General features: G+C 37.5%; 1 protein-coding gene across 2 annotated transcripts in view; it reads right to left on the bottom strand.

Annotated features, from left to right (window-relative positions):
- Positions 1 to 25,545, bottom strand: part of LOC136863949 (transketolase) — a 268,751-nt gene that overhangs the window by 24,115 nt on the left and 219,091 nt on the right. For both annotated transcript variants that reach the window (XM_067140399.2, XM_067140400.2), the window contains exons 8-9: positions 22,629 to 22,755; positions 8,682 to 8,821 (exon numbers count right to left, since the gene is read on the bottom strand). In XM_067140399.2, coding sequence (XP_066996500.2) covers positions 8,682 to 8,821; positions 22,629 to 22,755 — 267 coding nt within the window. The remainder of the gene's footprint in view (positions 1 to 8,681; positions 8,822 to 22,628; positions 22,756 to 25,545) is intronic.

Raw genomic sequence — 25,545 nt, 5'->3', positions numbered from 1 at the left:
TATGACTGATGGGTTCGATTCGATTCCACAAGGTGAGAGGGAGCATCTGGTGTTGGTGTTGTCATAGAGTGACGTCATATGGCCTTGGCAACCCCGGAGAGGCTCCATGACAGGTGCTAACGGTCTAACACAGGATTCAACTTGCACGGGGACTGGAGGGTTCTAACCATGACCTGCTTTGAGCAGACTTTTCTATCTCAAGGGGCTCTAAAATTTGAACCGTTTAACCGGGAAATATATTTACAACAGAACACTTTAAGCGGGATAAATATATATATATATATCTTAATACAACCGATCAAGGGACCTAGAATATCACACTTCTTAGACGGGAACTACTTAACCGAGTTTCACTGTATGTTAAAAACTACAAATCAGTCTATCGAAGAGTTCTTAGGGCAGCTAAGATAATGCACAATATCTAGTATATAGCCTTAGAAATATGTTAATGTCACATTGATTATGTACATATTAACGCCACACCAATAGATTTTTTATTTTGTCTTGTAAATATTGGTTATTAATATTATTCATTATTTTAAGAAATTAAGATGTGCTGTCCTAACATTGAGGTTTTTGGTGTTTCAGTTTTTCTTCTTTTTCAAAATGTTCATTATTGTGCATATATTATTGTTAGTATTAGGAAATCACTTGACAACTCCTATAGTGTTGGCATATTTCAAAATATGTAATTGTACAGTCTATGGAATCTAAATAAATGAATAAATGAATGAATGAGTATATCGTATAAAATGCAATAACTGTGACACCAGGTACATCGGACCTACTGGCAGGAACTTTCAAATCCGTTATAATGAACACCTAAATGCCATAAAACACAATCATTTTTCCTCCATAGGTCAACACATCGAAGATTATCAACACAAATTCACAAATATCGAAAATGACATGCAAATTCTGAATATAAACCCCAAGAGCCCCTTGCTCAATACAACAGAAGAATTTTATATATCTCTAGATCAGGCATCGCCAATTGAGAGCGAAGTGCCTTCGGAGCCAGTTTGCTCCCTGCTCTCAAGAAAAGAGAGCAGCTTAGCGAGCAAGTAGGGGAAGAAGTAGGGGAAGTGCATGACGTAGTACACACTGCAGGTCAGTGGCATAAAGGTATAGCACATCTTTCTGGAGAGGTTAGATTGTGACACGATACGCATGAACTCATGAGAGGTGACACTCGTGTTTCCGTCTTTATCCTCACACCACACGACGTTCAACTCTAGTCAGTTAATGCTGCATTTGCTATGGAAGAGATTTCAGCACAGCGTATGCCATCGACACCAACAAGTTTCAAACCTTCTTGGGAAGAAGAGTATTTAACATTTCAAGGAAATGACCCAGCAAAATGTGTAATATGTAATAAAATGTGGAATCACATTTTTAAAAATCATTAGAAGAATATAAAGAGGTTTTAATGTCACTATGAGAGTAGGTTCCAAGATATTTAGGCATTAGAAAGGGATGTGCAGGTGTTCGGTATTCCCTTCTCAGTGGATGTGCAAACTGTTAGACCAGAACTGCAGCTAGAACTGATTTACAGTGCGATACTCAAATGAAAGATAGGTTTGCAAACACGAACAGTTTGAATTTTATGTTCGTTTTCCACGGGAGAGATTTCATAGAGTGTACACATTTAATGCTCATATTGTAAGTATATTCGAATTAACTTATGTGAACATATGTTTTCATTAATGAAGATTTGTAAATCTAGACACAAAACGGCTCAACGATGAAAACTTGAAAGGTGTTTTGCGACTTGCCAGTACGCACGCGATAGTACCAAATATTGACACACTACTATCTAAACAAGCCCAAAGGTCCCGTGAAGGAGGAGTACACCACTGATATGTTTCAGTTCGTGTGTTTAATTTGTTGTCATAGTCATAAATGCCATACAAATACTGAAATGTTTGTTAATGAGAGTACAAGGAATATGTACAAATCACAAATTGTATTTTCTTTCGGTAAATGTACGTGTCCCAAAGCTTCAGTTTAATAGTGAAAATGTATTTATTCAGGAAATATTGCACACTGCTGTACATTTCCTTTGTCTAATAATTTTCTTGTCCTGTTATACTCCGTAATCTGTGTCCTGTTCGTCTCGTATGATTCATGCTGCAAATTATTATTATTATTATTATTATTATTATTATTATTATTAATAAAAGCTGTAGTTCATATGGTAACACCTCCGAGTGTCAAGTACAGTACGGTCACGGTACGCAACCCACCTGTCCACTGCTCTCGTCATGTGACCAACACCTGTCCCGAGTGGAGCAAGTAACACTGGCTCCTTAGAGCAACTACGTAATGACATCTGCTCTAGATCAATACGCCAACCCTAATTTTAATATAAACAAAATCACAGAAAAAACAAATATCATCTTTAATACAGTCATTCCTTCCGTAAAAAATGCTTATGAGAATCAATAAACAAAACCTGACACGTGCCAGAGAACCACCAGAAGACATGCCCAGCTCCACCCCTACCCTCTCAACAGCCATTCCTGCCCCTCCGCCTCTTCTCTTTACAGCAACCGGCGTTAGCCCGAGACGAACACGGAGCAGTACACAACATGCTCCCAAACCATATAGGCTACAACCTAGTAAGTACACATATAGATTCTCTCACATGACTCAAAGACATTCCTTCAATATATTAGTATCACTCTTATCTTTCACAGATAATCCTTACACTCTCACACAACTACAAAAAGGAAGATTTTATATACGGCAAGCTGTAATTTCTACACTTCCGTCCAAGCCTCAACTGAATCTACACTACTTCAATGTTGTGCCTTTTAGACATGTAAAGTGTTTATCTTTCACGCACATATGGTGACAAAAATCTTTTAAACGAGATATTTGTTTCGTAAGTGTAATTCATATTACAATTCAAGCCATTGATTTTTTAATATAATTGTACCGGGCGGTACACCTCCACTCCGCTAATTTAAAATGTGCGCCAGTTGAAACCCCTCTGTTGGAGGAAGTCTGAACTTTATCTACGCTATTAATTCTCTACTTTCTCTGAAGATGTCACCACATGGAAAACTTTGAGTTTTTGAACTGTGTCATTTGTGATGTGTTTTTGTTTCGCTTGAAGTAAGAAGTGTGAACTTTCTCTTCTAGAGGACACTACTGAAGATCAACAATAGTGCAACCTAGTGCGGAGTCAAAGAACTATTTTGCTGGAGAAATTTTTATTTCAAATGTTTGTCTTTGCTAAATTTTTTTTCAGTTATTGTTTAAGTTGGCTGTATACCCCTCTCTTTCCCCTTGTTTTGCATTTAACCAATCCTGAATTTCTTAGAGTTATTTCCGACCAATCCGATGTATCTTCCCCCAACTTGGATATGTTTCTGTACCCGAGCCAATAAAAAGTTTGTGGGAGGGTGTTTTCATTCCCCTAACGCCTAGAACCTTCCGCGAGAGGATATAAACTGCTGATTTTAGGGTCTCCGAGCCACTTCTGTTCCATCTTTCAGTGTATAAAGTACATAGCAGGAGGCGGGAAGCGCCTCTTTCCTCGGCAGCGGTCATCAATAAGGTAATGGCCGATTAATAAATTCTTTCTTTGCTAGCTCAGCAGTTTAACTCTCGGGGCGGGTGCGAAGCGTTCCTCCATGTAACCTTTTCCTAAAATGTAACGATCTTTTCTTCTATTCTCTTTTAAGCTGCATATTGGGATAGAGTGTGCTAACCCTCTCGAGCTCCCACTCACATTGTCTTGAGGTGAACTTATTTTCTCAACCTATTCTTCGTTAATGTAAAACAAATTGCTCTTTTCTAAAGTCACCTCTGTAGTATGGGATTAGCCCTTGCATTAGTGGCCTAGAGCCAGATTAGGTTTTTAAAAACAAGTGTATTAGGAGTGCAAGATCGCCTCCTCTCAAATGGTTATTTTAGAGGTCATGTAATTGCCCATTTTTATTTAATAGACCTCAGTAGGTTGGGTATTTTACCCCTGTGTCTATGTCCAGTGAGGACAACTTGAAGGTGGAGTTTGGTGTGGCCTGGGAGAGGCTTAAATTTTGAGAGCGAGTGGCTCTTTGGAAAATTGAGTGTTGTATGCCTCGTGGAGGCTTTTCTGTGTAATTTGGAGCAAGGGCTCCTAGGTATGAATGGGGTTTTCTGCCCCTCTGTTAAAACTCGTGTTTGGGGTAAAACTGAGCTGATTGCCCAAGCAGTGTAAAATCAGGGCGCGAAGCCCAATTCCTGTAAATATTGTAACTACCCTTTTTGATTTGCCACTTTGTACCTGCCATGCTTGTTATTTCTTTGTTTTTGAAAAGAAAATATAACCTTGTTAAATTTTAAATTAATTTTGCTTTCGTAGCTGGAGACCTATTCACACCCGCACCTTCTTTCACCTCTACCTACCACGGAAAACTCCGTAACAATAATAATGCACAGTTATGGACAATAAGACTTAATTATAGCAGTCAAACTGAAGAATTAATAAACAGTGCAAGCCATAAACTCAAAAACATTTACAAGCATGAAAGTGTTCTAAGTATATGTTGTTTTTATTTTATGAATACTTATAAGTTAGTTTTAAGTTTAGGAATATTCACTTCTCATAGATGTGCATTCACGCATGTCACATAGATAAATGATAACATATACTTAACTTCCAATTAGACGAATGCCCTACTCATGAGTACAACCTGAAATGTTACCGTCACATGATATCCCTCCTTAGATATTGTAATGTTTGCAATTGCATGATGTGTTATATGTATATGTGTGTTCAGCAGAGGATGACCCGCTAGGGTCGAAACTGGTCCTGTATTTTTAATAACAATAATAAACAAGTATTGATTAGGTGGAATTTTTCTCCTCTCTGCATTTATAGAAGGAAAGTGTTAAGATATTAACTTCAAAGTTTCTGAAGCAATTCTGGATAATTGAAAGAAGAATTACTCAACAGGTTATTATTTAAAGACTGAAATAAGACATATATTTAAGATGAAATACACTCCTTTACCGTTTTTGCTTTAGCATTCCTGCCTGAACGTTTGCAGTTAGATTTGTCTTTTTCCTCAATTAACAAGCATTGCAGAACAAATCATCGCTTTAAAATTAGCCATAGCATATTACAAAAAGCAAAACAAACCTCTTGCAATAACCTTCGTGGACTTTAAAAAAGCTTACGACTGTATCCATAGACCTTCAATGTTGAAAATGTTAAGAAATTTCAGGCTCCATCCAAAATTAATCAAACTGATTGAACTCACCTTAACCAACACTAAATCAAAAGTCAAGTTCAGAGGGGAATTCTCTGAGCCATTCATCATAAAAACAGGCTTAAGATTGCTTGTCACCACTGCTGTTCAACTGTGCCTTGGAATAGATGAGGGAATGGTACAAGAGTAACCCAAAGAACATCCTGGAAGACCCAAAGACAACATAAGTTTAAATCGCCTAGGTTTTGCCGATGACCTTGCTCTCTTGTCCAACAATATTCAGGAAACTAGACAACAAGTTATATCACTACAGGAAATAGCACAGAAAATTGGTCTTGGAATATCTTTTTTTTTTTTTTTTTTTTTTTTTTTTTTTTTTAGGGGCTTTACGTCGCACCGACACAGATAGGTCTTATGGCGACGATGGGATAGGAAGGGCCTAGGAGTTGGAAGGAAGCGGCCGTGGCCTTAATTAAGGTACAGCCCCAGCATTTGCCTGGTGTGAAAATGGGAAACCACGGAAAACCATTTTCAGGGCTGCCGATAGTGGGATTCGAACCTACTATCTCCCGGATGCAAGCTCACAGCCGCGCGCCTCTACACGCACGGCCAACTCGCCCGGTGGAATATCTTTTGAAAAGACAGTAATCATGTTTACTGACCCACCACTCATATACAAAATTACCATAGGAAACCAAGAAATCAAAATTGTAGATAAATTTAAATATATAACCTCAACGAAAAGCCAGCATGGCATAACAGAATAAATAAACTGACCAGAGCACAATATGTCACCAAGAATACCTACAACAAAAAGGGCCTGTCAATAGCAACAAAATTAAAACATTACAAAACAGTCGCTCAACCAGTAATAACATACGCAAGCGAAACCATCTTCAAAACAACTAACACTGCACAAATAGACAAAATACTCAAGATAGAGAGAAGAATCATTAGAACGGGCATCAACAAATCATACCAAAAAGATGGACACTGGAGAGTAGCTTCTAATGAAACGGTCTACAAGGAAATAGAAACAGTAATGAGCACAATCAGGAAGAAACGCATTTCATTTTTTGGACATCTAATCAGGACACCAGAGAACAGGATCATCACGAGAATAATAGAAAAATTATGGAATAGTAAGTGCAACATTAAGTGGATTACAGAAATCAAGGAAGATATGGATGAACTACAAATTACAGTGGAAGACCTAAAAAACAAAACCGACAAAATCAAGAAACTCACAAACAAACCAGACTGCAAATCAGAATCAACAAACAGACAATAGGAAGGATGATTTCCGTTGAAGAAAGAAGGATAAGATCAGAGAGAATGAAGAAGTACTGGGCTGAGAGGAAACTGAAAAATTCTTTGTATAAAGTTGGCTAGAGTGGTCGAATGAAGGCCATAAAATGTAAATAATAATAATAATAATAATAATAATAATAATAATAATAATAATAATAATAATAATTGTAACATTACATTAACACACTTGTCAACAAACAGATCGACAGATTCCTGTCTTTTTCTCTTGGAAGGACTACTCCCTTTGGAAGGGGGGATACCACTTTATTTTATTTTTTTGGGAGATTCTGTGTTGTTACAGATCCTGGCTTTAATGTGAAGTGAGAGACAAAAGAAAAGCATATAAATGTTTTCGATAGTTATGTTTTTGAGGAATATTTAAGTACAATTAGAGTAATAATATAACGTATGGAAGATGATTGATCAATATAATAGCTGGAATAGAGTGCATGAATATTAATAACAGAAAAACGAATGCGCCCAAATTTGCCCGCAATAACGGATAAATCATTGACAGGGTTCTCACTGCAACCGATCGATATCACACAGATGAATATAGGAATTTTCATAGGGCACAATAATATTGTCATTACAATAGGATTCTCTTGTACTACTACTACTACTACTAGTTTTTTTTGCTAGTTGTTTCACGTCGCACCGACACAGATAGGTCTTACGGCGACGATGGGACAGGAAAGGGCTAGGAGTTGGATGGAAGCAGCCGTGGCCTTAATTAAGGTACAGCCTGGTGTGAAAATGGGAAACCACGGAAAACCATTTTCAGGGCTGCCGACAGTGGGGTTCGAACCTACTATCTCCCGAATACTGGATACTGGTCGCACTTAAGCGACTGCAGCTATCGAGCTCGGTACTACTACTACTACTACTACTACTACTAATGTACTACTCTTCTACTGTACTACAGCGGCCGCGGTCGGATGTGTAGACCAATCAACTTAATGTGATTAACATCATAACATTCACCTTTTCTCTTAGCCAATCTTTTAATGTCGAAATATAAGCAAAATTCACCCTCAAGTTTTCAACCATTTGAAAACTTACGTTGACAACTGCCCCAGCAAATATATGCTGACTTTTATAATGAAGAGGATCCACTTCAGTACCAGACATGTGCCATTTTTCGAACTTTATATTGACACAAATTTTCTTTTAGACAAGATTTTAAATTAGTTCACAATTTTAGCATATGTTGTACATGTCATATCCCAACAGCATATTTTATAACCACTATTCTGTAAAGTTAATAATCGTAGGAAATCATAGTTCAATTTTTACGAATTATAAAGTGTCACTGTCCTCTAAACAATGTTTGTTTTAAGATTAAATTAATATGGCTGATGATGCCCATTAAGAAGGGCAAAACATGTCTATTTAGGTTTTCTATGTCTAATTGACCACATAACGTGGTACTGATTGAATTGAATAGGTAGAACAATAAATGTACTTCTTTTGTAAACTGAGTGAGATTGCCGTTTTCAATATGGATCACAAATGAGAGTGATGGTTTGTTATGTGTATCCGAGTCCGAGATCTCGCTTGAGCACCAAGCGCTTGTGCTCAAATTCCTCTTCTGCCTCTAATTACCCTTAGCAAGCTTATGAAGTCTTTTCATAGGTTCTTAATGCCCCATAACCATAACAAATAGAAATTAACATTAAAGAATTTTTCTTACACTAATTGCAGGTTTTGTCCTAATGTGAATTACGTTAAATCAAATATAAAATTGCATAGCTCTTACGGAATAATTTTTGGGGCTTGAAATTTCTTCCGTTAAATGCAGGTTTACGCTAAATCAAGGTGAAATCTTAAGGCTTTATTATCTAAAAAGTATTTTAATTCTAATCAAGTTTGACCAACTTCTGCATAATACCTAGCACCCCGGTTTTTAAGCTCAAATTTGCAGAAAGAAGCGAGAGATATAAAGGAGTTAATATGGTTTTGAGTCATATTTTGGTACTGTACTTAAGGATAAATGTGCATATGTTCCTGTTGGCAGAGCTGTGGAGGATCAGACCAGCCTCCAGGCTGAATACCCAACATACATACATCTGTTTCTGAAGTTCTTAAGCTATACAAACTAAAGTCCTAATAATAAGGAATGGAGAATATAACACATGAAATACAAGACTGCAGTGTTGTAGTTACCTGGAATACTTCATCGTTTTTGTACAGCACAGCTGTGGCAGGTCTGGAAGTGCGAATGAAACAAATGCCTTTAGTGTTCGCAGCTAATTCAACTGCACGCTCACAGCTCACAGCATCAGAAGGATAGAAGACTGTTGAACCTGGAATCAAAATTGGTAATTCCGAAGTTAGATATCTGTATTGGAAAGTGAATGTAAAGTGAATGAAAATGAATAAATCAGACAGAATTTCAATAAGTTTTTTTTTCTTTTTATACGATATCTGAAGCCATCACTTTCTACATACCTGCCAACTTTACAAAAAAAAAAAAAAAAATCAGGAGATTTTGATATGAAAATCAGGAAAAATCAGGAGATACATTACTGGTCAAAACTGCTTATTCTACGTCTAGCACAGTACAGCACTATGATATATTTATAACACTTATTGTCTCAAAGCCCGACTGTTGCTATACAAAGCTACAATGCTAAAAATTACACATCTCTATTCCCTCACAGGAAGTATGTGAGTGAGATGATCGGTCTCTGCTAATATTTCCAAAAATAGCATGAATTCATGCTCCACACGTGTGAATCAGTCATGCACTTAGATGCCATTACTTAGCAAATGCATAGATTAATATAGCGCATCAAGCTTCCGTGCGATTATGAGAAGCGCAATACTATCTGTATCCAATAACTAGCTGATGTACTCGTCCTTTGCTACGGAATTCTCAGAAAGACTGTCCTTACAGTTTTCCCAACTGAAGTGTCAACATAGGTCATTACAGTGACGTCAGTACGAATGTTGCGATTAAAAGCAACGCTGTCATATGAAATATTTTTAAAAAATGAAAAACGGCACATTTTCTTACTTTTAACGAAAATAACATGGTGTCGATCTAACAGTTCAAAGTTCCAGAGATAGAATGACCAGGACGCAGACAGCCGTGAACTCTCCTGTGTAATTATTCCGTTTAAGTGTGCACACTGCTCATTCCAATCCCTGCCCCAGAGTAGGGATTGAATTGCTGGAATACTATGCTGATCCAGTGTGTTACGTACCAATAGTATCAGAAAATTTATGAACCAGGGGAATAGCATGCTAAAGAAGAGTGAGATAACTTCCCTGTTACTCTCCGCAAATATTCAGGCAGGCTGTTATACTCAATAACAGTACCCAGCAGTAATCCCATCTATCGGAGATAAATGGCAGAAGAATACACAAAGCACATCACATCAAACAATAGCCAATTTATTGTTGATCAATTTTATGAGCTTTCTATACTGCAGGCCTTCACATTTAGTTTTCTTCTGACTCTGTGATATTAGAGCATCTAATGTAAAGTGAGTCCTCCTTTCTTTCATGACTCCCTCTGGTGTTATTATTCCAGAGATCGTTCCTTCATGACTTTTTTCTCATTCTTATAATCATTTTCACAATTTAATTTCATTTTAGTCGGTACACTAAAACTGAATAAGACATAAATAATCGGAAATTGTATTCTCTATTACTTAGTTACGTAGTAATTTTCGATAGACTAAGATAGGTAATCAAAAATTAAATTTCTGACACCTTCCCCTAAACTACCATTTTGAACAGGGTGAATAAAATTATGTATAGCATAGACTGTAGTTCCTTATTCCTCGACATAACATACCGATTTTCATTAAATTCTGTTCTCCCATTTTCTCGTACCTTGGCGCTTATATGGGCTTAGCAACAAAAATCCAAATTCATGAATATCTCTTATCATAGCCGGTACGGTAAAAATGTATAAGACAAACGATACGAAATGCAATAATATATAACTTTAGTTATATAGTATTTATCAACAGGGCCAATAAAAAAATATAAATATTTGAGAATTACATCTTAGGCCTTCCCCTAAATTACCATTTCACTCGGCGTGAATAAAATTATTTATGGCCTAGATTGTAGCAACCTATGCCCCGACTTTATATACCGATTTTCATTAAATTCTCTTTGGCCGTTTTCTCGTGGTGGGCGTACATATGTACATACATACATATATGCATACAGACAGAAATTACGGAAAATTAAAACTTGCATTTCCCCTTGTTACTGCGGTCACGGCCAGTACGGAGATATTCTTTTTTAATTCTGAGCAATGTGCAGACAAAACTCTCTATTCATACTGAGATAAAGTTAGTCAGAATTTTCTCCAAATGGCTCCTAAAATCTCTAGAAAAGTCACTAGTCGTTATCATTGAAATTCTGCCACTAAATTACTAAAAAAGACTCCGTATATAATGATTAGTCTCTAGATTCGTCTAGACTGATGTGAACGAACACGAAAATAGCACGCGGGAATGAGAGATTGACAATCGATATACGCGTCGCGATATACAGGTTTCAATAAACATAGCACATTCGCGCATTAATAAACGTCGATATTTCGTTTGAAAGCGGCCAATGAGCGAAGGACTTCCGGGCACTCGCGTAAAAAAAAAGCTGAAACAGCGGGATTTTAAAACGAATGTCTTGAAGTTCACCAAAAAATAAGCTAAAATCGGGAGAAATAATAGAATAATCGGGAAAGTTGGCAGGTATGCTTTCTAGTTTCGACTCAGTTGATTTATAACTGTTAGGTTCTTCATTCAGCCAAAACTAAATTTGGATAAATAAATTTATAAACTACCTGAAATATAAACATATGGTAACAGAATTACACCTGAAAAACAAACATGATTCAAACAATGACATAGAGTATTACCCCTCTTTTACACTTTTCAAGGCACTAAGGAATACTGGTGTAAAAGAGGGGGAAAGTGTAAATCGTGGGAAACAACTTGTACAGGTATTTATAAAAATGCTCTGGAAAAGAAGGCAAATGTTCCACAAATGCATATTATCATTTTATAGAGTATTTCAATCTCAATCGATTTACAGTACTTACCTCAAATAAAGGTCGCCTAAGTTAACTACTGTACTGTATTAACTGTTGACTACACTGCCTTTATAATTCTGCTCATCCTTTGCCTATGAGGTTACCGGTAGGTTGTTACAAATTTGTGTAATATATTCCTTTAATATACAGTAGTTACTTTCTTAGAATGGCTATAAAATTATCTAAGATGCAATATTTTCTCTGAATGAAACATTTTAATTGCTACTATTGTACCTATATTTACAACATTAACACAAATTTATTCCAGATAGAAAACGTACACAATCACTGCTTCCTACCAAAATAGTCCAGAATCGATCTGTTTGCACTTATTTCTTATGACCTCTTATTTGTTTTTGAAGCTCATAAAGGTCATGAAAATTATTTTCACACACCTCTACAGATGACAGATACCTGTGTAAAACATCCACTGCTGCAGTTGTGCATCAGTACTGGTAGGCATCACTTTGCTGTCTTCCTCTGCTTCATCACTGTCACTGGTGGGAGAGACTGCTGCTGTTTGCTCAGCAACCAACTCCTCCATACTTCTTTCCTCTGCAGTGATCACAGAATCATCTGCCCGAAGAAAATCTTCAGTAGTGCAGTCTGACTGCAACATTCTCCATCCATCAGGTAAAAGACCTTCTCCTTCTGGCAGCTGAGATTCGGCACAATTTTTGAAAAATCCTGCTTTCAAGAAACAACGAGATGGTAGTCTGCTTCACGGCTTTCGAAGACTTTGCAATGAAGTTAAGTGCATCCAGGATTGAAACTTTAAATGATGATGGATCCTTTCCAGCATCCATAAGGAATAAAATTTGCTGCACCAGTTTCTTCCTATAAAGTGACTTAAAGGAGTGAACAACCCTAAATCCATAGGTTGTAGCTTGCTTGTGCAGTTAGCAGGCAGAAATTCTAACAGCACATTCCTCAAATTAACATCCACGGGATGTGCAGGACAACGGTCGAGGAAAAGAAGGATCTTCCTATCTTGCGCACCCATTTTTTAATCCAGAGCAATTAACTGCTGTTGGAAAAGATCTGAGGTCATCCAAGCATTATGGTTGGCATTGTAGGCAGTAGGTAATGATCGCACATTCTTGAGGCAATGAGACTTTTTAGATTTCCCTGAGACTTTTTAGATTTCCCTATCACATAGGGGTGGATCTTCTCAGAGTCATCAGCATTGGCTCCCAACATCACTGTGAGCCTCATCTTGCTGTGTTTCCCACCATGGCATTTATCTCCTTTGAATGCCGAAGTCTTGCTGGGCAACACACTGAAAAACAGTCCAGTTTCATCTAGGTTAAAAATGTTCCTGGGTTTGTAATCCTTGGTCAGCTCCTGCAATCTTCTATCAATCCATTCTTCCACAATTTCATCACTAACTGCATTAGATTCTCAATGGTTATGAATTTCATGTTGGTCCATACTGAACTGAGAATAACATATGAATTATAACACAGTAGAGATTTTCACCTATTCAATACTAAGATGTATTTACAATATTTACATTACATGGGACTAGTTTCAACCCTCCTCAGGGTCATCATCAGCCATATTAAAACAAACACAATGTATGGCAAAATCCTAAAACATGTTTTTAAACGGTACGAATCTTATGGATATACAAGTTACTTTATATATATATATAGATAATTTACAATATGAAGTGTGGCTGAAATGTTGCAAATGAAAAAGAGATATTACGTGTGATGCAGGTGAGTAAAAATTAATACAAGTAAATAATACATACTAAGAAGTCTGGAATAAAAGTACAAATAAGGTGCTGTGTTGTAAAAATTTATACACTCATGGAATTCAGTAGGTCCTGGTAATAATGAACACAATGTAAAATGACACACACACAAAAAATATACAAGTATGTACAATGTCTGGGTAGTAAAATGTGATACTCTCTAGATGCAGAGTCGACTTTACACTGTATCAGCTTAAGCAGAGAATTTGGCAGTAGTTGTATTAAGTAACCAAGCCATGTTGATGGGCTGCATTGTTGGTGTTGTGCTGAACGTGAAGTTATTTTTGAATTCTTGTTAAGAAGAAAGTAGACACTGCGCATCGAGATATTAATTGGTGGAATTCGCAGTTCATAGCGGAAACCAAATTGGACCTATTAAAATTGAGAAAGGCCAGTAAAAAGCAAAGTACACGGAAAGAGGAAAAGATTACCATACAGTGAAAGGACACTTACCTCACGCTGCGGTGTGTGTAGTTTAGCTGATAGCGTGCGACTGGTGGCGGGAAGAGAAATATGGGCGGAGAGGAGGGCAGGCGCATGAGGGTTAGGTAGAGTGGAGGTGGCTTAGGAAGAGTGGAGGTGGCTTGGGATGGGATGGTTTAAGGCAGAGCTGAAGGGTGCGGGAGAAAGGGTAATTGTTTCGGAAAAGTACCTTTAATTATACTTAGGATTGAGTTCTGGTTGGCCGCATTATTGTTTCTGAGAAAAGTGATAAATAAATCGAAAAGTATGTTGGGTTTCTCTGAGATTTCATTAAGATTGTAATTAGCATTAAAATATTGGTCTAGGTGTATGTAGCGATTTTCCATTATGTTGAGTAAAGGGCCCTTGTTTGCTAATTCAAGGATGTCCATGTCCTGTTCGATATTTGTAAAATTATGGTTATAATCTTGCATGTGTTGGCCGATAGCTGAAAACTTCTTGTATTTTATTGTGTTAGTGTGTTCATGGTATCTTACATTGAAGTTTCTTCCGGTTTGCCCAATGTAGGATTTTTCACAGGTATTGCATTTGATCCTATAAACTCATGATTTTTAAAAAATCTGCTGGTCTTGATGATATGTGAAGTATTGTGTAAAACGTTCATGTTTTTATTGTTGGTTTTGAAGGCTATTTTAACGCCCTGTTTCTTGATTCGTTAACTTGTAAATATCATTGTTGAACGTGAAGGTGGAAAATGTTAAGAGGTTTAGTCATTTCTTTTTTGAGGGTGGTTTTAGGGCGATGTTTGTGTTTATTGATTATCCTTTCCATAAAATGATTGCTGAAGCCGCTGAATTTTGCAATTCCGCGGATTGTGTTAAGTTCATTCTTTAGATTTTCTTGGACATAGGTATGCTAAAGGCTCGATGAACTAGGTTATTGTATGTAGCTCGTTTGTGGGACTGGGGGTGCACTGAATCTTGGCGAATGGTGGAGGCTGTTTGAGTAAGTTTACTGAATATTTTATAACTGAAAGAATCTGAGTTTCTAGTGAGAGTTAAATCTAGAAAGTTGATTTTTTGATTTGATTTGGATTCTAGTGTGAATTTGATATGAGGATCAATATTGTTGAGTCTTAAAAGGGGGGTGGAAGCGTTAATTGATTTTTCGTCCATGATTACGAAATCACTATCAACATATCTGGCCCAGAAGTGAACGTTTTCAAATTCATTGTCAATTTTGGTGTATTCGAGGAAGTCTAGGTATATTTCTGCCAAGATGCCTGAGGCCGGTGATCCCACTGCCAAACCATCCTGTTGATATATGACATTGTCGAAAGTGAAAAGTTATTGTTGACGATTATAGTCCATTTTGGTTGAAAGCGTCCTGCGCGGGAAATGGTTGCGCATGCAGTGGTGGGAGCTATCGTACCCCCACTCCTGCAGCAAGTCCAGTCGCCAGGCTAGCGCTGAAGTGAAAACGTCTCTCAACGCGCGGGCTAAGTTGAAATTACTGAAGTGACGAGCGTGGCATGCAAGTCCTCTTCTAAATCTGGGAGACCACTGCGAGATCAGGCACGTGAAATTGTTTATGAAGTGAGTGACCATATGAAAGTTATGAAGCGAGAATTCGACTTGAAATTGAATGTTGTGCAGACAGTATTTCACTGGAAATCAGCTCAAGTACTGTAGATTATATCTTTGGGCTGTCAGTGGAAACAACTTCCTCCATTTCGTTAGGCGATTGATGAGATGATAGCGCGTACCGATGATATGCCTTTCCTGGGCATACAGTACAGTGTCAAACGAACTTCCTTTATTCGCAGTATTACCAGTTAATTGACAAGGTTTAACGCACACCAGTAGCGGCGATTGGGAATTAAAAGTGGGGGGGGGGGGGCAAAAATGTACAGACAACAAAAAGTACATGGGTTAGTGGGATATAGCAGGAGGGTGGGGGGAGGGAGGGAGGGAGGGAGGGAGGGAGGAAGACGGCGTGGTGTATGCATGTAAACTGAAAAAAAAAAAAAAAAAAAAAAAAACCCCTCCAAAGTGGGAATTATCTATGCTCTCTGAGCTAATTTCCACAGAGAGGTAAATGTTTTACCAACTTAAGTGTGACAATAATTTGAGATTCTGATTCAATAATAGACTATACAATACAAATTTCACCAAAGGAACAATATATACATCTATTACAATTACATAGAAGTACGGCGTGATTATGCAATTAAAATCATTTAGTATTTGACTAGGCCTATACACTTTGGGCCTGGAGCGGGGAGAGTAACACATGACAAGCTTTCCACACTACTTCAATCAGCTTCCTGAGCTACTACGTCCGCTGCCTGAACTCGACTGTCAGCTGGAGGAAAGGATCAAGTTCTTCCCCCACTACCAGTGTGAACGCTCCCATAGTTCCTCGCACTCGATGCCAGGCCACACCTCCGGTCATCCAAAAAGACGCTTACTATGAAGATAGACTACAGTTTTAATACTGTGATAAAATCTTGTATCTCTAGTTTGCTTAAGTGGCTGTTTTTGTTTAAATTGTTTTTAATTATCGCAATTAATTTTGATACTTGTATGCTTGGGTAAATATTTACAATATCGAAAGAGTGGATCGAGTAATCAGGTTGCATACTGAACTTGTTTAGTTTTTCTACAAACCCTGATATGTTTTTAATAGACTTTTTGGATAAAAATTGATTATTTCTTAAGAAACATTGGATGAATTGTGATATTTTGTATAAGGGACTAGGTCTATAGTTGATAACTGGGCGAATGGGAACTTTGGCTTTGTGTATCATGGGGAGAGCTTTAGCAGTGGGGAGACTTGGGTTCATATGTGAGAGTTTGGATTTTTCCTGTTCAGCAAATAAAAATGAAGTGTTTTTAAGAGTTTGTTTAAGTAGTCTTTGAATTTTTTGGGTGGGGTCTTTTCTTATTATGGAAAATGAGCTGTCTGTGAAAAAGTTTTATTTTTCAATATATTCTTTTTTATCCAGGATTACTGTTGCACTGCCTTTGTCAGTTTTGGTTACGATGAGTTTGTTGTCTTTAATTTTCTTTTTGAGGGCGTATATGCGTTTTTGTTCAGCTATTTTTTCTCTATTATTGAGGTCATTCGCGGGGTTGGTTAAATTCGAGAGGATGTTGCTCAGTTTCCTTTTAACATCGGTTCTAACCTCATTTTGCGTATCTTCCGACATTTTACTAATGGCTAGCATTAGATTCCCCACAAACAGTTTTATAGGTTAGGTTATACGTTTTCCTAAATCGGTCGATCCAGCCATTTGACGCGCTGAAATTTTCAATGCCAAGAAGGTTTGCCACTTTAACCGCCTTTCCCCGTAAGAGCACACCATCAATTGAATGCCTGCAGCTCTTGGAAGTTTCAAACAAACTTTTTACAATTTTTTCCATTTTCTCGTATTTGCAGTATGACTCATACTCCCTTTTCTTGGAGTTTGGTCAGCATTCTGAAGCACTTGATGTAATGCTTCCTCAGCTTTTCACAATTGTATTCAGCATGAATACAAGAAGCTGCAATTCGCGTGCCAATGAAACACTTGTTCCGTGGTACGAATTGTGGTGATGATTATTATTATGATGCTTGTTGTTTAAAGGGCCTAACATCGAGGTCATTGGCCCCTAATGGTACGAAATGAGATGAGTCCAAAATCCTCCACTGACCAGAATTCAAACATGAGATGAAGAATGAATGGATGGATATGAACTTAAAACAATCAGTAGATGCGACCAGCAATGCCTTACATTCACAGAAACTGACGTAAAACAATAGTTTTACTGACCACGGGACTGCTGCTATAGCATAATACTGAATTGATGATGCTTGCACTCTAAAGGGGGTCCAAGTAGAACCATTGTATTTGTCACGTTGCGGTCCTAATCAAATGTAGTAGAGACTTGCGGTATTCCACACATTATGGTACTACTCACAGGTTATGAAATTCGACATAATACAGACCTGTGGTGTTTCTCACATTGCGGCGCCAGTTACAGGCAACGCAAACCTATGGTGTTCATCACATAAGAGTACTCACCACAGGGACCTGCACTATCCCGTGGTGCTCCTCGTATAGCGGGTACTAATCATAGGCAAGGGAGAACCATGGTAGCCATCAACCCATGGTCTTGCTCATATGGTGGTACTAATCACAGGTACTGCAAAAGTCGACCACACGGTGCTCCTGTGTGCTACTGATCACAAACCATTTGGTACCTAATATAGTGGTACTACGCGCAAGTAAAAGCGACCCATGGTGTTCCCCGCATGGTAGTACTAGCCACAAGTAGTTTCACAGTTCTAAGACAATCATCGCTTAGTCGCCTCTTACGACAGGCAGGGGATACCGTGGATGTATTCTTCATCTGCATCCCCCCACCCACAGGGGGTTGTGCGTTTGGTCTGCGAGAGGTATTTTATTTCCCTCAAGTCTGCCGGCAAGCCTTTTCTAATATTCAAAATTTCTCAACCATAGAGAGAGTTTTTCTTTCCTTCTTTTTTTCCATTTTTAGCAGGAAAACAATAAAGCAATAACAAAGAAGGATCAACAAATACACACAACAGGAAAGGAAAATTGCAGCAAATCATGCGAGGTATTTTTTTCAGAATAACTTTACGATTATTATTATTATTATTATTATTATTATTATTATTATTCACTCGACTCACATAACAAGAACAAAAATCGTAGCAAATAACAAAATACAGTAAATGTGACAAATCAGCGACAATAACTTTAACAACTTCAAGAACAAACGCAAGTATAAGAATATAACCGTGAAATAATGAACTTGGGCAAGACAAACCGTCTTACTAATAAACTGTGTACAACTTTATACAAGGTTTATACACCATTTATGTGAAATTCGTTACTAATAAACCGTGTATAAGCCTCCTGTGTATACATCTGTTATAGTTATTCATTGAATTGCTTATACAGATCAGGATCCTTGCATAGCGTTTTATAGCAACGAGTAGCGAAAAAAGAAACGAGTGAGCAGTTTATTTTCATCGTATTTACTGTCTGCAGTAATATAATTGTGGTGAAATATTCGACTTATCCATTTAACATTGAGGACACATTGAAAGAATGGACGATAATGTTGTTGATCTTCACGGTATTTTAAACATAGAAGACATACACCATTTAGAGGTTATGGAGGCTAGACATATTCGTAAAGTAAAACACTTTAAAGAAACGGAATGACAATGAAAAACTATAAAAGAAATGATGGTTGGGCGTATTTGTGTAATGTGTTACTGCTTAATAGACTTAAAATTGGGACTTTATTATACATTATCTGCCTCTACAAAGATCTTTCTCAAATTTAAGTATAAAAAGGGACATATTCCTTGACATAAAAAAGGTATAACTTGAAAACCGTATGTAATATGATTTCCATACTTTGTAGTTGAATATGCAGATATGATGTATAAATGCCTAATAGAAACTTTCTTGATCAAACCTTTCTTTTAGCTACAAAACAGTGTTCCTTTCTCCTGGAAAGGAAGGATTTTGGAATGTGTACCCTTTTCAACTCACCAATCCAATTACAATTGCATACGTTTTCCGTACTATCCCAGTTAGGAGCTCTTGATCTTTTCTTAAGCTTTTCCATTTCTTTCATGACGTTCATTACACAAGCAAGCTGGAATTCAAGAGGGCAAATTGGGGCAAATATTTGTTTATAGGTAGGGGAGTTAGGGATTGGAATAACTTACCAAGGGAGATGTTCAATAAATTTCCAATTTCTTTGCAATCATTTAAGAAAAGGCTAGGAAAACAACCCAGAGGGAAACTGCCATAAATGCAGATTAGTAGTGACTGATTGAAATATTGATATCAATATAAGCCAATTCCCAGCTGTCTCACTGTGTTGCGCTTTCGTTAATTCAACTAGTCGGATTTGAAAATAAGGTTTAGGGCGTGTGGAAAACACCTGATATCAAAGAATGTGCTGCGTTGCTTAAGCGGAAGTTCAATACTGAGAGTTCTAAGAGTTATTATAGACCATGGTTGATTTGGTCGTCATGCCATGGTTACTCAAAGCGTTTTAGGTTAGTTGCGACATTTTACCTCAAATTTCTTCCTCTTGAACGGCCTGTCGTGACATAAATGGCGGGAAGCATAAAATGTTGCATATGTAAATTTGAGGATTTTAATACATTGTGAGCATAGGAAATCTCAGGGGACCAACAAAAAAATATTGTAAAAGACAGGAAAACATAAAAGCTGGGAACGTAAATGCAGGGTAATACTGTATTTCGTTCCTGAAAGAAGATCATCAGATTCTATCAAATCAAATGTATTTAGAAATGTATAAACATTTAAAATATATCGTAATAGTATTATACCTGAAAAAGGAATAACTTAATTCAAATAGAATGACACGATTCATTCCTGAAAGAGAATCAATCATATTCTATCAAATTACATTCAAAACATTTATGTTTATTTCTGTTTAAAACCTTAAAAACAAGAAATATGGAACTTACCTTAATGAACTCCTCACTTCTCTCCACTCTAACATAGAATGAGAGTTGTTGCTAGTCAGTCTGTCAACCTTCCACCAATGAACCCCGCCCTGACTAGGTCAAGGATGCACTGTATCTTACTCTTAGGCATTTTATTTTAGTGCTCCTCTTGTTGTCGTCATCGTTCTCATAGATTAAAATTGCTTTGTAAACTATGCATGGGTTCTTAGTGAGCATTTCAACTCATCCTTAGCTGTAGCCTATGTAACATATGAATGTTGAAATTTGTATAACCCCCTACCCCATACACTGTACCTAATGAAAAAACAAATGAGAAGGTGGTAGAGACTGACTGGCATGTGAGCAAAACATTTTTGTGTACTTTAGTATAGTGGTAGACTTAAGGGACTCATAGACGTGCAATATTATTGCGCAAAATGGATTGTACAATATATTGTTAGCTCCCTATAGACGTATAATATTATTGCACAAAAATCGAGTTTGTGCAATAAATAGAATCGTGTGGAGATAATATTGATAGTTGTGCAATATATTGTGCAAAGCGGTCATAGACGTACAATATGCGTTGCAATATATAGTCAGTCCATGCCGATATTTTATTTGGTGATTATATTGAGCGACACTGATCTTTGCTGCGTTTTGATCGCCGTGGGCATAAGTGCCAAAAAGAAGCAGAAACGGAAAAGAAGTTAGTTGTTGCTGGTTTATGTAATAATTTAAGCGTTTGTTTCCCGAATCTTATTTTCGTTGTTAGTTTTTTCGTAAGTTAATCAGTGGCTAGGTGTGCTGTTGCGTTAGGCCAACAGTGGTTTCTAGACAGAGAAAAGTACACTCATGAAAACTTACTCAATGGACTGAGAAAATGGGAACCAAATGATTTTCGAAACTTTCTGCGCATGAATGGTGAATTGTATGATGAACTCCTTGCTTTGCTCTTAACGTCCCACAGAGCCGGAAGGCCATGGTACACTTCGATAAAGTCCAAAATAAACTCTTCTCCTTTTTGCCTGCCATCACGATACCTTCTCCAACGCTTGTTGATACGAACTGGCGGGAGGACGGGATATTGCACAATATTGCCAACACACAGCACAGTATTTTGCGATTTGCGCAATATATTGCGAACTTTCTTGATTTCGTACAATATATTGCACAACCCTTCAATATAAAATACACACTATCAATTTTATTGCACAAACCCCGATATTGCGCAATAATATTGCACGTCTATGGGCCCGTTTAATCCCATTTGCCTGGTTGAAGTCAGCCAGCTCCGAGATCTTTTATTTATTTTTTATTTTTTCCTTCCTCGGTCACCATGAGAGTTCAGGACATGAAAGTAACTGGAAACGCTTCACAAGTAATGAGCTATCATACACTATTTTCATTTTTAATGTAATTTGGTTTCTCTGTGAAGTTTAAAAAAAGCTGTCTACTCTAGACTGTTTCGTGATGGTTAATTTTATTACCCTAATTTGGATACGGAATATAACCAAGCCTATTCTAACTAGTATCTTAAATGCAGTACGACATAGGTTTTATGCACCGCTTTATAGAGTCTGCTTATTTTAACAGGTAAGTAGGCTTTGAAACAAACTTCTTTTACAGTAGGTCATAAACTTGGTCTGGAGCAAAAACTGAAATTTAACTATCCTGATCCAGGGTTTGAATCAAGTGTCATTTACAAACTTACAGGATATCTAGCGGAGAAACTTGGTGAAGCGTAACGTATAGTATACCTCCACAAAAGTGGAAGGTTTGTTTAGTGTCCTTTCAACTTGTTAACAGTCTTAACAGACTACCGTGAATAAATCCTCCTTTCTTAATACAGGTTGGTATGTATGCTTCAACTGTTTAGCACAAGAGTGGAATTGGAGGGGCAGCAGCACAGCGTTGCAAGATCCTCGGGGGGGGGGGGGGGGGCCTTTGCACTACCTACTTCTGCAACATTTTACCCTCCCAGCATGAGACTGTCACATTAATAAAAATTAACTTTATTTAAAATTTTGTCTGCGTTACCTGAAGTCAGGGTCCAAATTATCGCGCACTGAGACTATCCCTCATTTAGTATTCAATCCTCTTTGGAATAATCACACTGACCACGTTGTTACCCTGTAATCTGCAGACCATTAGGCTGAGCAGCAATCTATTGGTGGGCTGACGACCATCCCCTTTGGTTTCCTCCGAATCAATTTATCACTTTAAAATTGTTGTAATGCAACATTATGCAGTCATAAATGTTCAAAATTATGTTTTCCATTATGTTTTTGAATGTCCAGAGGCGACACCACCATTCCCAGGGCCATAACACACATCATTTATAATATTATACTCTGGTGAAAATGCTTACCTGGAATAGTTCTGAACAGCGCAATGTCCTCGAGACCCATCTGACTTGGACCATCTTCACCAATACTCACTCCACAATGTGAGCCAACAAAATTCACATTGCTTTGGGAAATTGCAGCCATTCGTATCTAGAAAATAGAATCACTCATCTCAGAAAACTTAGTTTAAAATCTTAAAATGTGTGTGCCATGCAAACTCAAAATGAGCTGCATGCCAGAATCAAACTTGTAATGGACAAATTCCATATAGGTTTCCTCTACATGCCATAAACTTTGAAAAATAATGGATTTGTTTTTTAAACTTCCTATGCGAAGAAGTCCCTCAATGTGACTGCGAAGACTAAAGAGCTTATCACCCGATTCTAAGCACAACTTAGCCTAAGAAATAACATCTTCAAAATAAAATGTACACTTTGCATTATGAACAATTTTGCTGCTCAATCACCTATACAATATTTTGTATAAATACTTTTACACAATAAAAGGAAGTTGATTGAGAACTGGAATGCACATACCAATAATGTGAATTAATGTAGTGCCTGTGCCTTGGCTAACAAATCAGTGTATTGCAAACCATTGTTTTATGGAAATCCCTCCCACTAGCTTAGCTATAGGCCATATCCTATACCCCAATATTTATCTATGTTTCCTAATGCACTCCAATGCAATAGACTGCCCATGGTGCATGCTGCCTGATGCAAGTATTGCACCTTCGCTGAAGATGGAACTGTTGAACAGTATTCTGCATAAATTACCTCAACATGCTACAGCTCTTTGAGAGCCCTGGTCTCCCAGGTATTCTGCACAAGTAGACCAAACCTTCATACTTCTTTACAGAGTTTATCACACTAGACTTTATACAACTCACACAACATAACCCACCAGGCAACAACTGTTATATCCTGCCAACAAAATAATTATTGTGCATTTCATGCCAATTCACATACCAGTTACAAAAACTTAATAACCATATTTTCTCATGTATTAGACCCTTTTTTTTTTCTCCCATACTTACAGCCCAAAAACGTAAGGGGGTCCAACATGCGATAACCTCAAATTCTGTGCAATGAACACGCGACTTCTAGGCTATAAATTGTTCATGTCAGCATTCGACACTATTCTTTAACAAACTTAAGAATGTATTCTGAGTTTTACTGGCTACTTTTGTTGGAAGGCAGCAAGTTATTTCTAAATTTAAAAAGGATAACTTAAATGGTGAACACATGACTTAGGCTTACATATAGAGTAAATATAGTCAGTTTTAGTTACTCTTATATCACATCATTTGTTTTATCTCATTAACTCCTCTGATGAGGTTGATGTCAGGCAGGACATGCGTTCATAACTCGCTACGAAGATTCGTCTCGCTTCATACTCGACCCCGTAGAGCAAACGGAGAAGGGCGTTTTATTATGCAATATTAATACAAAAGAACGTAATGGCAGTCATTTGTGTCTCTCAGTTAAGCAGTAGGTCTACCACATTGCTTTCATTTGAACTATCACCGTCTTGTGCCGCCAACTTCCCTGCTACCGGCATGTCATCATTCAAAATGACATCTTCACGGCAATCACAAATACTCAAGATCCTGTTTTTTTTGCAACTCAAAAAATAGTTTTTTTCCCCGACTATAGAGTCCAAACAGTGAGAATCTATTCGCAAATGGTTTCTGGAGATTGTCTCTCATTCTCATTTGGTGTATGTGTAGCAGAAGCCACCCCTTCTGAACAAAGCCATGCTGTAAAAAGCATTCAAACTGTCAACCCAACAGCTGATAACTAGCGTCTTATGAATTGTACTTCTGAATCTAATACATAGTGACTGGAAGCATTCTTAGGATAACTGTGGCTATTGACAACCAGATCTTTATTTTTAAGTATATTTCATGCTTGCTCTCTACATTTATCAACTCAGGATTTACCTAAACAGCTGTAATTGAGATAAGAGACACTTCATTGTTTAGGTTAAGTATGCTACTCTAAGTGCCCGGATAGTGTCGAAGTTCCACGACTGAAAGAATAAAAATAAACAGAAAAGCTTGTCGCATTTATGGATATCTACAGGTGTCGCGGTAATGAGTTTTATTATCATAAGGTTTAATTTTGCACGTTCGTTGAGTCCATATTTTTTATGAACGCATAGTATATTTTGTTTGGAGTCTCCGAAAATTGTAGAATTAGTTAGTGGGGACATAAAATCAATACTATTATTATTATTATTTATATTATTATTATTATTTAGGTACATTGGCAAGTAAAACAATCGTTATGATTGGATTGTTTTTATCGCGTTTTAAACCTACTTCTCTCCAAAGATTACATAGGCTAACTTGGCCCGAGTTACGAGATATTAAAAAATCACTTTGTTAATGATCTTGTCTGCTATATTAATAGCACCAACTGTGAATATTTCTCAACTAAAGTTAACTAGTTTCCTCATCCCGAGGTGGTGCAGCCCCTAATGGAGGTGAGCTGCATGTACCATTTTTACCGCATATCAACTTTCCTGCCATTCTTAAATATCTGGCAAGACGGTACCAGGAATCGAACTCCGGCCCCCGAGAATGGCTGCTAACTGTGCTAACCATTACGCTGACAGACATTCTCAACTACAATAAACAGACATATAGCATGACTTATGGGGGCTTTAATTGCGTAGGTCAGACACGAAACTATTCACCTATTTGTAAGACTTCAGAGCTGCAGTAAGCATATGCTACGGAGGCGACATTTCTTAACTACGAAGCGCAGATGTACCCCATGACTTTGACGTATTCTCATTGCACGGGTCGTATGGACAAAACTTCACAAATTTGCATGATGTCATCGGAGCTGCAGTAAGGCTTGTACCCGCTTTGAAGCGGAATAATTTTTTCTCCTTTGACGAATTATGTTGGGGGATCTTTTATGCAGGATTTAT

This window comes from Anabrus simplex, chromosome 2 (assembly GCF_040414725.1).
Source record: "Anabrus simplex isolate iqAnaSimp1 chromosome 2, ASM4041472v1, whole genome shotgun sequence".
In the NCBI taxonomy this organism is placed as follows: domain Eukaryota; kingdom Metazoa; phylum Arthropoda; class Insecta; order Orthoptera; family Tettigoniidae; genus Anabrus; species Anabrus simplex.
The sequence above is the reverse complement of the archived record's forward strand: the minus strand, read 5'-3'. Positions and strand labels throughout refer to the sequence as shown.